Source organism: Hyperoodon ampullatus (genome assembly GCF_949752795.1).
Source record: "Hyperoodon ampullatus genome assembly, chromosome: 13".
Classification (NCBI taxonomy): Eukaryota; Metazoa; Chordata; class Mammalia; order Artiodactyla; family Ziphiidae; genus Hyperoodon; species Hyperoodon ampullatus.
In genome coordinates this window covers 762975-776416 of record NC_136926.1, presented here as the reverse complement: position 1 = coordinate 776416, position 13442 = coordinate 762975, and the positions used below count along the sequence as shown (strand labels likewise).

Here is a 13442-nt window from a genome sequence, read left to right as displayed (position 1 = left end):
CCTGCGTTAGTCCTGTCAGTTTTAATTAAGTCTTGGTGTCTCAAAACAAAGGAATCAAAGTAGAAGATGGGGATGATGATAACAGTGAGCATTACAAACCGTACTGCTTCAGTGATGAGCTCCCGCCTTATACGATACTTAGGATAACCTTATAGGTCCTTAGATGACAGAGAAGCAATATGATTTTTGAAAAGTTTAGCAACTTGTCTAAATTCACCACTAGTAGTAGCAAAGCGTAGGTTAGAACCTGTATCTGGGTCCCTTCTGTGCAGTCGTCCTGCCAGCCGACCCCATGGCCTTTCTGAGAGGTTTGCTCTGTCAGTCACATGTCATCATTCTGTACTGCTTTGGTGGCATAGATAGAAGTCATTTCCTGCCACATGGCTGCTTTCATGGTTTAGGAATGTGAAGAATTCATGTCGGAGAAGGGCCTGGCAGCAAGGAGTCACGTCAGGTTCTTGTATCATTAATAGTCGGGTTAGATCGTGGCAGTGCAGTGCTTTCTGCGTTTCCTTAATTGCCACCCCAGCACTGAATATCCTGGTCCCATGTGTCGTAGCCAGTCCTGTGGCTTCTCTTACCCTCTTTGCTCCTTTTATGTGCATATTATAGCCTGGCCAGTTTCCTGTTAATGGACCTTCCTTCCCTTTCTCACTCTCTGTCAAGGTTACAAAACCATATTTAAAAACAACTCTGCATGACTTACATACTTTTTTCTACATATATCCTGCCATTCTGACCTTAATACTTTTCTTAGTTATGCAAAGCTTTTCCATTTCTTTCAGATTTGGAGACTGCAGTTGAAGTTAAATCATCAGCTTCTAGTAAGAGCATTTCTAAAGGTAAACACTCTTGTGATGTTAAAATGAAAAGAATGGCAAAGAGTGATCTCTGGTATTTGTCCCTGGAAGAAGTCTGGACACGTGAAGGTCAGTTGGACAGGCCCCAGGACAGCCAGGAGAGACATCTGAGGCAAGTGGCATTCACCCAAAAGAAAGCACTTCCTCAGGAGAGAGTCTGTGAAAATGGGAAATACGGGGGAAACTGTCTTCTTCCTGCTCAGCTAGTACTGCGAGAGTATTTCCATAAACATGACTCACATCCTAAAAGTTTGAAACATGATTTGGTTTTCAGTGGTCATCAGGAAAGTTATGCAAGCAACAGTAATGACTGTGGTCAAACCTTCTGTCAAAACATTCACCTTCTTCAATTTGCAAGAACTCAAGCAGGAGATAAATCGTACAGATGCCCTGATAACAACTCTCTTACTCATGGTACATCCCTTGGTATATCAAAGGGTACGCATAGAGAGAAACCCTATGAATGTAAGGAATGTGGAAAATTCTTCAGCTGGCGCTCTAATCTTACCAGGCACCGGCTTATTCATACTGGAGAAAAACCCTATGAATGTAAAGAATGTGGAAAATCTTTCAGCCGGAGTTCTCACCTCATTGGACATCAAAAGACTCATACTGGTGAGGAACCCTATGAATGTAAAGAGTGTGGGAAGTCCTTCAGCTGGTTCTCTCACCTTGTTACCCATCAGAGGACTCACACAGGAGACAAACTGTACACATGTAATCAGTGTGGAAAGTCTTTTGTTCACAGCTCCAGGCTTATTCGGCACCAGAGAACTCATACTGGAGAGAAACCTTATGAGTGTGCCGAATGTGGGAAGTCTTTCAGACAGAGCACGCATCTCATTCTGCACCAGAGAACCCATGTTAGGGTGCGGCCCTACGAATGCAGTGACTGCGGGAAGTCTTACAGCCAGAGGTCTCACCTTGTCGTCCATCATAGAACTCACACTGGGCTGAAGCCCTTTGAGTGCAAAGATTGCGGAAAATGCTTTAGTCGAAGCTCTCACCTTTTCTCACATCAGAGAACCCATACTGGGGAGAAACCATATGCATGCCATGACTGTGGAAAATCCTTCAGCCAGAGTTCTGCCCTCATTGTGCACCAGAGAATTCATACTGGGGAGAAACCATATGAATGCTGTCAGTGTGGGAAAGCCTTCATTCGGAAGAATGATCTTATTAAGCACCAGAGGGTTCATGTTGGAGAAGAGACCTATAAATGTAATCAGTGTGGGATCATCTTCAGCCAGAACTCTCCACGTATAGTATATCAAATAGCTCACACAGGAGAGCAGTACCTAACATGTAATCAGTGTGGGACAGCACTTGTTAATAGCCCTAACCTTATTAGATACCAGACAAATCATATTAGAGAAAATGCATATTAATGTAATAAATATGGAATTCTTCACAAAGAGCAATAACTTTATTTAGCGTTGGAGAACTCCTTCTGGAGAGGAGCTGCTTTCAGTCTTGTTACTACCCTTTCGTGCACTAGAGAATTGGTCCTGGAGGGGGAAAAACACACAAATTTCACTTTAGTATATCAGATTGTCTTCTTTTCCCAAATTCCCGCAAAAGTACTTGGCCTGGGAGCATTCTTCACCCAGCATTGAATGCTAAAATCTGAGAAGGAACCATTAAGTAAGTGAGTTATTGATAGATGATCCAGCTTTGTTTCCTTCAAAAAAATAAATGAGAGTTCTACCTCAAAAAGGCAAATAAATGGGAGTTGCTGCTGAAGGGAATAAAAAATGGGTATAGTTATTGTAACAAACAATGGAAAATGATATTCCAGTGAATTAAGATGCCATTTTTTACTTGATTGTCCCTCTCTCCTGGGACACTTTGTAGTGTTTAGTCTGTTTTATGTGTCTGATATACACCACATTTTGATTAGCAGCAGGGACAATCTTATCATGTGAGTCAGAGAAGGAAGAACATATTTACTACTGTTAGTATCCAGTTTAAATATATTTGCATGTGGGTAACAATTGAAAATGTATCTATGGATAAATGAGCAGAATTGACTTGTTAGATAAGGGAATTATGAGTGAGTTTTATAGTCTATTAGGTGTCACTGTAATAATTATTTGAAGACGCTTTTAAATATTAAAAAAGGATATCCAGTTTCTCCTGTTCTACCATCAAGGAAGCTTGAGAACCTCCTGCTAGCAAACTTTCCCATTAATTCTAAGTTGTTTGGGGTCATAGAGTTGTTCTCCTTGGGACAGGCTGCTAAAGACTCTTGGGAGGTTAAACACAATGATCCTCTGGATGTTGGGACCTAAAGGAGCATTGGGTACTTGGAACACGCCAGGGAGAGGCTCCATTTGAGTGGGAGCAGGTACCCAGGCAATACTTGGAGCAAGTATGCTCCTAAAATAGACACAGCACTGCTTGTATCTTTATGAAGAAAACAGTGGTTAAGAGTATACGTCTGAGCTGGGCTCTCCAAGTTGAACTCCCACCTCTGTCCTTCCCTTGCTGAGTGAACTTGGGCATGCTGCCTAGCTGCTCTGTGCCTAACTTACAGATGTCCTCCTCTGCAAATTAGGGATACCATTACTTACCTCATGGGATCGTGGTGAGGAGCAAACAAGTAAACATATAAAGAGCTTAGAACATGCCTCATGTGTATGAAGTGCTTTATTACATTAGGTGTGATTGTTAACATTACATTATTGCCCCACCTAGTGTCTGTCATTCACTTTAAACGGCTTGATTGCCAGTAAGAACTGATGGAGTTCTCACTTCCCTTCCAGTCACACATGTCTTCCCTTTTACCTGCATCAGAACTTACCAACCAAGGAAATCACTGACCCGTAGTGGGTATATGGATGCATTTCTGAGGATCAGTAAACAGCTTTTTTTTTTTTTTTTTGCGGTACGCGGGCCTCCCACTGCTGCGGCCCCTCCCGTTGCGGGGCACAGGCTCCGGATGCACAGGCCCAGCGGCCACGGCTCACGGGCCCAGCCGCCCCGCAGCACGCGGGATCCTCCCAGACCGGGGCATGAACCCGCGTCCCCCGCATCGGCAGACGGACCCTCAACCACTGCGCCACCAGGGAAGCCCAGTAAACAGCTTTTAATGTTGCATGCAAAAGCATTCTCTTTGTACGGAGGTTTTCCCTTTAAGAGAGAGGAACCTAATCTTCAGATTCTCTGGTAAGTCCATGACCCAAAAAAGATTTAGAAAGAGAATCTGTTTTAATTCTCTGTTTCATTCTGTAAATGGATCTTGTGTGTGTAGGGACTGACCATTATTTGCCACTTTCCAGCAAACAATGTGTATGTGTTAGATGCTCACTGATTGTTGAATGATACAAAGATTGTTGAGAATAACAGGACGACGACCTTGCTGTCTCTCCCAGGACTAATCTAGAAATGCTTGTTAGACTCGAGAGACCTGAGAACTGCAGGAGCAAGAGGCCACAGCTCACTCTTCTGGCACAGTTGGGATGAAGGCCTCATGTTTTGAGAACCTCCTGGCGCCTCAGTTATGGCTGAGTAACTCCTCAGTGATTACACACCATTCACGTATGTAACATACTCCTACCAGAAGTGGTTTTCATTACAAGCAGTGGTTCTCTGTGGGCGTAAAAGACGAGCCCTGTAGATGGGCCTCTTAGAATTTCCGATAACCTATGGCTCAGTTTTCCTGAACTGTGTAGTGGAGATACTACTGGTACCTATGTCCGAGGATAGTTGTATGGATTAAGTGAGATACTGTGTAAAGTACTTGAAACAGTGCCTGGCACATAGGAAGTACTGTATGTCTTAGCTATTAATAATAATAATATTACTATTATTAACACCCTAAGGAATGTATGTCTGTGGATGATCACTGAAACAGTACTTATAATACTGCAAAATTTGTAATATGAAATGTATAATAGAAAAATTTTTATTTATAGACATTAAGGTTACACAAACAGAAAGCTTGGTAACATGAAAAATGTTCTTGTGATGTACAAAAAATGCATGATAAATAATTGTCAATACCGAGTAAGCTCAGATATGTAAAAATAAATGAATTTCAAAAAATTGAAATGAATCTTGCTCAAAACTCTAAGGAGATTTGTCAAAAGATTAATAGCAATTAACCTACATATTGGGAGAATTGGTGTTTGCTTTTCTTTTTCTTTTCTTTTTTTTTGTACTTTTCAAAGTCTCTTCAGAGAATATATATTACTTTCAGGATCAGGAAAACAATCTTTTCAGTGATGGAATATTTTCTCTTCAAAAGTTCTTGTCTACAAATAAGCTACTGGAACTTTAATAAGGGAATTTGGCAAGGTTGCAGGATACAAGATCAATATACAAAAATTGATATGTACAAGCAGTGAACAATTTGTAAATGAAATCAGAAATACAATCTCACAATGATACAAAAATATGAAATACTTAGATATGTTTAATGAATTGAGCAAGATCTGTACAGTGAAAGTATAAAACATTGCTGAAAGAAATTCAAGAACACATAATAGAGAGCATGTAATAAATATTATAAGTGAAGAAATACACCATGGTCAAGGATGGACAAACTCAATATAGTAGGAGTGCAATTCTCCACAAACTAATCTTTTGTGTGTGTGTGTGCGTGTGTGTGTGTGTGTGTGGTTCACGGGCCTCTCACTGTTGTGGCCTCTTCTGTTGTGGAGCACAGGCTCCGGACGCACAGGCTCAGCGGCCATGGCTCACGGGCCCAGCCGCTCCGTGGCATGTGGGATCCTTCTGGACCAGGGGATGAACCCGTGTCCCCTGCATCAGCAGGGGGACTCTCAACCACTGCACCACCAGGGAAGCCCCCACAAACTAATCTTTAAGTTCAGGGGCATTTGTGTGGAAACTGGCAAGCTAATCAGGAAGTTATATGGAAATGCAAATGACCTAGAATAACTGAAGAAAATTTTTTAAAAGGATAAGGTGGTAGGGCCTACAATACCTAATTTCAAAGTTTACTATAGAACTATACTAATAAAATGCTGGCATGAGGGTGGATATAGATCAATAAAACAGGATAGAGAGTTCAGAAATTGACCTACACATATACTGTCAATTAAATTTTGACATGAGAGCCAAAATAACTCAATGTGGAAAAGACATTCTTTTAAATGAAGGGTGGTGTGACAACTGGATATTTGTATGGAAAAAACCCTCCCCTTATCTCACATCACATCCAGAAATAACTCAAAATGCATTGCAGGGCTCCCCTGGTGGCGCAGTGGTTGAGAGTCCGCCTGCCGATGCAGGGGACATGGGTTCGTGCCCCGGTCCGGGAAGATCCCACATGCCGCGGAGCGGCTAGGCCCGTGAGCCATGGCCGCTGAGCCTGCGCGTCCGGAGCCTGGGCTCCGCAACGGGAGAGGCCACAGCAGTGAGAGGCCCGCGTATAGCAAAAAAAAAAAAAAATAGCATTGCAACCCTAAATGCAAAAGCTAGAATTTTTCAGTATCTGGAAGAAAACATAGGAGAAAATGTTTATGACCCTGGGCTAAGTAAAGATAGAACAAAACACATGAATCATAAAAGAAAAATGATAAATTGGACTTAATAAAAATTTTAAAACTTCTCTTTTGAAAAGAACATGAAAAGGCAATCCATAGACTGGTATATTAACAATATGTATATCTGACAAGGGCTTGTATCCAGAATACAAAGGATGCTCATAACTAACTCATAAATTATACAGTAAGAAGGTGAACAAAAAAATGTGCAAATGATTTGCCAGATGCTTCACAAAAGAATGTGTATAGATGGCCAGTAAACCCTTGTAAAAATGCTCGATAGCATCAGTCATTAGGGAAATGCAAGTCAAAACCAGGAGGAGATAGGACTTCACATCTAGTAGCATGACTAAGATAAAAAAGATAAGGCTAGTTATTGAGGATTGGAGAGATTAGAACCCTCACACGTTGCTGGTGGGATTATAGAATAGTACAGCCACTTTGGAGAACAGTTTGGCATGTCTTCAAAAGGCTAAACATACAGTTACCACGTGACCCATCAATTCCATTCCTAGGTAAATAACCAAGAGAAGTGAAAATATGTCCATGCAAAAATGTGTGCCTGAATGTTAAGCGTTGTGATCGCCTAAAACCAGAACAAACACAAATACAGTAAATTCAACAGATGTCATGTATAATAATTAACAGCATGTGAGTAGATAAACACATTGTAGTCTAGCCCTGCAAAGCTAAATGGTTAAATCTTAAAAGCATTCTAAGAATTCAGACACAAAGGAGTACATACTATATGACTCCCATGTATAAAATTCTAGAAAGCATAATAGATAAAGGAGAGAGGTTGGGGGTCACCTGTGGCCCGGGTGGGAGAGCAATTGACTGCAAACAGGACCATAAGGGGACCACTGGGAGTGACCTGTGTCTTGGTTGTGGTAGTGGTTCCATGACTGTCTTCATTCGTTAAACTCATTGAACTGGACACTTTAGCTGGATCCAGGTTGTTGTGTGTAACCTTTAACCTCAATAAAGTTGTTTTTAAAAAATCGGAAAACCAAGGATTTCTGGGAAACAAGAAAATCTGCAGCTCCAAGCGAATGCTAATAACGAACGTATGGTGGTTTTTATTTTTGTAACGCATCTTCATCATAGATAGCTTGATATGAGATAGGCGATCTGCGAAGCCCCTTAATGCATTAGGTTATTTCTGTCTATAGCCCTATGAGGAGCATAATATTATTCCCCTACAGTTAAGGGCACTAGAGTTTGGAAATTTTAAGTAATTTGCCCCAAATCATGTAGCTAGTAAGTGGTAGAGCTTCATTTGAAAAACAGCCAGCAGGGACTTCCCTGGTGGCGCAGTGGCTAAGAATCCACCTGCCAATGCAGGGGACACGGGTTCGAGCCCTGGTCTGGGAAGATCCCACATGCCGGGGAGCAACTAAGCCCATGCGCCACAACTACTGAGCCTGCGCTCTAGAGCCCACGAGCCACGACTACTGAGCCTGTGCTCTAGAGCCCGCACGCCACAACTACTGAGCCCGTGTGCCACAACTACTGAAGCCCACGTGCCTAGAGCCCGTGCTCTGCAACAAGAGAAGCCACTGCAATGAGAAGCCTGCGCACTGCAACAAAGAGTAGACCCCGCTCGCCACAACTAGTGAAAGCCCGTGTGCAGTAACAAAGACCCAATGCAGCCAAAAAACAAAAAAAGAAAGAAAAACAACCAGCAGACCTTAAAATAGAAAGATTATCCTGGATTGTTGTGTGGGCCTAATGTCATCACACGAGTCCTTAAAGGTGGAAGAGGGAGACAGAAAAGGAGACCAGAGCGACGCAGCGCGAGGAGGACTCAGCCCTCTGTTGCTGGTTCTGAAGGTGGAAGACGGGGGCCTGAGCCAAGAAGTGCTCGCGGCCCCTAAAATCTCGAAAAGGCAAGGAGAGGGTTTTCCCCAGCAGCCTCCAGAAGGGCATGCAGCCCTGCCAATGCTTTGCTTTAGCCCAGGAAGACCTGTGTCGTACCTTCGACCTTCAGAACTGTAAGATAATAAATGTGTGTGGTTTTAAGCCACCAAGTTTGTGGTGTTTTGTTACAGCAGCACAGAAAACTAACACAACATGAGAACTTAGCAGATAACAGGGATTGGTTAACAAATCAGTGGGCAAAGGATGCTAACTCTACATTTCAACCTAAAACCTGTAGAGCCTTCCTTTCCACGTTTAATATTTAATCTATTTTTTAAAAATAAATTTATTTATTTTTATTTTTGGCTGTGTTGGGTCTTTGTTGGTGCACGTGGGCTTTCTCTAGCTGCGGGGAGCTGGGGCTATTCTTTGTTGCAGTGCGCAGCCTTCTCATTGCGGTGGCTTCTCTTGTTGCGGAGCACGGGCTCTAGGCACGTGGGCTTCAGTAGTTGTGGCACACGGGCTCAGTAGTTGTGGCGCACGGGCTTAGTTGCTCCACCGTGTGTGGGATCTTCCTGGACCAGGGCTCGAACCCATGTCCCCTGCGTTGGCAGGAGGATTCTTAACCACTGCGCCACCAGGGAAGTCCCATATTTAATCTATTTAGAATTTATTTTAAATATATTGTGAGACAGCAGTTTTTTTCTATTCTTGTATAGCTATCTCATTGTTCCTGCACAATTTTTATTTATTTATTTATTTATTTTTGGCTTGCACAATTTATTGAAGTTTGTCTCTTCCACCATATTTTCCTCCAATATTTTATTATGAAAATTTTCAAACATACAGAAAAGTTGAAACAATTTTACAGCAAGTAATGATATTCCAAACTCAAGATGTTGCCTACTGTGTTGAACTTGCTCTGATGGTGCAAAAGCCATAGGGGTACCACTATGGGCACTGCCCATGCGTCCAGGAAGTGGCACCAAAGACATTTATTAGTCGTCATTATGTTCTTCATCATCACATTCACAGTTAAAAAAAGAAGAGAAAAGGACCAATTTCGCTTCTGGATGTCCTTGATGGAGCAGTGAAAACTAATTTTATTAAATCTTAACTCTTGAGTCCATATCTTTTGAGTATCTATGCAACAAATATTCTGTGCTGCGTCCTGAAGTTCCATATCTGTCTCCAGAAAATGCACTTGTGTGATTATGTGAGTTGGGAGCTGAACTTTGCGTGAAAGTAGGACTGAAAGGTGAGGCAGACATATTCTCAACTGCCAACCAAGTAAGCTGTCACACAAGGGGAACAAGTGCCAGCATTGTCTGCCAATACAAAGCTAGAGTTTTCAAGTGCAAACAGAAGTTTGGAAATCTTGTATCTGCCACTGTGAACTTCACAGATTCCCAGTACTTAAGATCAATGATGATATTGATGAATACGAGCTTTCATGTTGTATAAGGAGAGGTGTCAGTGTTTGGAAGATCTGCATTAGTCAGTGAACCAATATTTTCCCAATGACCAAAGCATGTTGTTACAAAATCATGCCTGATAAAACTATGCATTCAAAGTGCAAGACAGACCAATGGGTTCTAATATAATAGAGTAGAAAAAGCTCACCTCTCTGGTTTCAGATCGTACACTGAAACTGACCTATTCCTTGTTCAGCTTTTACTACAAAGAATATGCAGTTATCTAAGCATATTAAAATACCCTGTCCTTTTCCAACTATTGATACATACCTATGTGAGGCCAGATTTTTTTACATATTGATACTTCCACATAAGCAACACATGCAACAGAGTGAACGCAGAAGCACATATGAGACTCCAGCTGTTTTATATTAAGCCAGACATTTAAAGGATTCCCCCACCCCCATCCCCAAAGGAAGACAATACCACTCCTAATTTTCCTGGAAAATAAATGTCACTTATACAACGGAACGAATCTTTGCGTTATTAGAGTATAAATTAGGACTTTTACCATTTGGAAAAGCAGGAACCTTAGAACACTTTTAACTGAACTTATACGCCTCCCGCCTTTGCGCTATTGCTGTCAATTATTTTAATCCTGTGTATCACTGAAAGTCTGCGCGCCCACGCCCAGGGGTGGGGCGGGAAGGGACTGCGCTTCGCGGCCGCAGCGCCCCCTCCCGGCGGCCCTCGGCTGGAGCCGCCCCGCGCAGGAGGAACGCCCGCAGAGGCTTCCGGGAGTTGTAGTTCGTCCTGCCCTCGGGTCATCCTGACGCATTTCCTGTGCGTCCGTAGCGGCAGCCGTCGGCTCGGCTCCCGCCGGGAGAACCCTGGTTGGTGTTTTGCGTCCCCTGCCCGTCGTGGGGACCTGAGCTGGAGCGTGCCGACTTCGTCTGCCCGAGGGCCGTCGCCGAAGCACCCGGAGGGGGCGCCGCACAGTCGAGAGCGAGGACCGAGCGGCTCTGGCTGCAGATCCGGGAGGTCGGCTGCGGAGCCGTTCTCCCCCGCATTTCCCGCTGCCGGTTCAGGGCTTGGGGGGACCGCGCGCGCCGAGTCCCTCCCGTTTCAGGGCGGCGGGACCGTGCAGACTAGTCTGGCCTCCCCCGCGCCTGCCCTGAGCCGATCGCGTGTGTGTAGGTGGGGGCGGAGCTGGGGAACCCCGCCGCTGCGTGAGGGAAGGAGGCCCGGCCGTGGGAAGGGAGGGGCGGGACCTCGGGGGGGCAGGAGGGTCCCGCGTGGGCGTGGGAGTGGCGGGGAGACCGGTTCCCTCACGGTTCTCTTCTCTCTCAGCCGTCGGGTCCTGCCACCCCCGACAGGGCGCACAAAACTGGCCGTGAGGATGGCCACCAGGGTCCGGACGGCTGCCGTCTGGGTGAGTCGGGGGTTTTTCTCTGGTTTCTGAAAAGCGCCCTGAACACCACGTGTGCTCATCCATCTTTTCCAGGGTCGGAGCTTGCATGGGGCTTCCAAGCCACTGCGCCCCCTTTAAGATGACGTTGGGTCGTCCAGAGGTGCTTCTCGTCGTCAGACTTACTTTACTCCTTCTTTCAGTCTCTTTTCTGCCAATTCTGTACGTTGAGCCTTGAGTTAAACGAGGAGTCATCATCCATTTTCCAATTTCTTCGACACATATTTTCTTAGTTTTTTTCTTTCGGTGTCTAAGATTTTGGGGCCTCATTTGGGAAGTTATGCATTTGTCCCTTCAGTTATTCAACAGTTTTGTTTATTGTCTTTTGTTTGCTGGACTCTGGGGCAGGTGCTAAAGGTGCAAAGATAGGTCGTTCCTGCTTTGGAAGAGCCACGGTCTGGTGGGAATTGTGGGCAAGAAAGCGTATGAGCACAATGGCACGTTAGGGGTCCTCCGAGAGCCGGCCGTGGAGACACACAGCGCAGGGCCAGTTTTGGAAGTAAGGACACCCCAAGAAATGCTTCAGGGATTAATAAGGGAGTCTTAAACTGAGATTTGAAAGGTGAATGAGGTGAACAAGGGACTGAAGGTCAGCCTAGGAAAAGGAAGCAACGTGCAAATTTGAGAGGCTTGAAGTGATGTAGTACGTTGGTGACCTTGGAACACTTTACAGTTGCTGAAATGTAGAGTTTATGGTTTTGTAGGTGGCGGTGGTGGTGCAGTGTGTATTAAGAAATGAGGCCAGAGCCATAGGCAGAGATTGGATCGTAGAGGGCTTTGAGGATCACATTAAAAACTTGGATTTGGGGACTTCCCTGGTGGTCCAGTGGTTAGGACTTGGTGCTTTCACTGCCATGTCCCCGGGTTCAATCCCTGGTCGGGGAACTAAAATCCCACAAGCTGCACGGCACGGCCAAAAAAAAAAAAAAAGAAAAAAAAATACTTGGATTTTATCCTCTAGGGAGAAAGATGGTAGGCTCAGAGGCAACTGGACTTGGTAACTAGTTGGGTGCTGGTGGTGAGCAAGCTAGAAGAGCCAGGCATAACTGCTGGAGGTCTGCTCTGTGGGCCTGGGTTGGAAGTGGTACCATTCTCTGAGTCAGGGAAGACCGTCAAAGTTGTTACGGAGGGCTGGGTGGACATTTCCTTTAGATATGGTGGGACCCTGCGGGTGTTGGTGGGCAGGTGGGTAGGCATCTATCTCGAGAGAAAGGTCTGGACAGGTATCACTGAGTAGGTATAGCCAGATTAGCTCAAGGAGCACATGTGCCCTGGGAAGAGCACTGAGGGCAGTGCTCAGGGATGGACAAGGGAAGATGGTGGAGGAGGGGCTGAAGGTTGAGCAGCCCCATAGGAATGAGAGAAATGGAGAGACTTGTGTTTCAGAGTCAAAGAAAAAGAAACCTCAAAAATGGTTGCCATGTGAGATGCCCCAGGGAGGTCAAGTAGTGTTACGTCACAGAAGTTCAAGTCGGACTTGGTGGTGATGGTAGTGGTGGGTTTCGCTGTGATGTTTCCAGAGCAGAGTGTGAGTGTGGGTGTTTGCTGGGCAGGAGGTGAAGGAGTGGGGTAGAGGGAGCAGCGGCCGGTTGCAGAAGTGGGAGAGTGAGGCAGGAAGCCAGCCACGTGGGCTGCGTCAGCGTGCCCTGTGGTTGCGGGGAGAGTGGTAGCTTGAGGAGAATCCAGGAAGGTTCCTTGGTACAAAATCAGTCTAAAAGTCAGTGCGTTTCCTGTTTATAAATTGTATCTGTTTAGAAGTTATAATGAGGTTAATTAGCCTATTTACAATGGCAGTAAAACAGGTGAAAGAACTGAAAACCTGAGCAATGCAGAGGACTTGTATAAAGAAAACTTTACGACTTCAGTAATACTAGTTAACATTTCTACAGTGTCTACTCTTCCTAGCCATGGGTCTCAGCACTTTACAGATACAAACTGATCCTCACAGCAGCCTCATAGGAAGGTAGGACTCTTAGCCCCATTTAAAGACAAGGAAAGGTGACAAAGAGAGGCAGGCGGTCTGCCAGGATCACTCAGCAGGAGACAGAATTCAAACCCAGGGGCTCACGCTCCCTGCTCTGCGTTCTTTTATTTATTTATTTATTTATTTATTTATTTATTTATTTATTTATAGTTTATTTTTGGCTGTGTTGGGTCTTTGTTGCTGCACACGGGCTTTCTCTAGTTGTGGTGAGGGGGGGCTCCTCTTCGTTGTGGTGCACAGGCTCTAGGCGCGCGGGCTTCCATAGTTGTGGCACGTGGGCTCAGTAGTTGTGGCTCACGGGCTCTAGAGCTCAGGCTCAATACTTGTGGCACACCGGCTTAGTTG

The 13442-nt window shown here is 44.8% G+C and overlaps 1 protein-coding gene across 1 annotated transcript in view; it reads left to right on the top strand.

Annotated features, from left to right (window-relative positions):
* Positions 1-11044: 11044 nt before the first annotated feature.
* Positions 11045-13442, top strand: part of ZNF268 (zinc finger protein 268) — a gene marked incomplete at both ends in the record, with an annotated part of 37344 nt that continues 34946 nt past the window's right edge. The window contains 1 exon segment of the mRNA XM_079717269.1: positions 11045-11077. Within this exon segment, the coding sequence (XP_079573395.1) occupies positions 11045-11077 (33 nt within the window).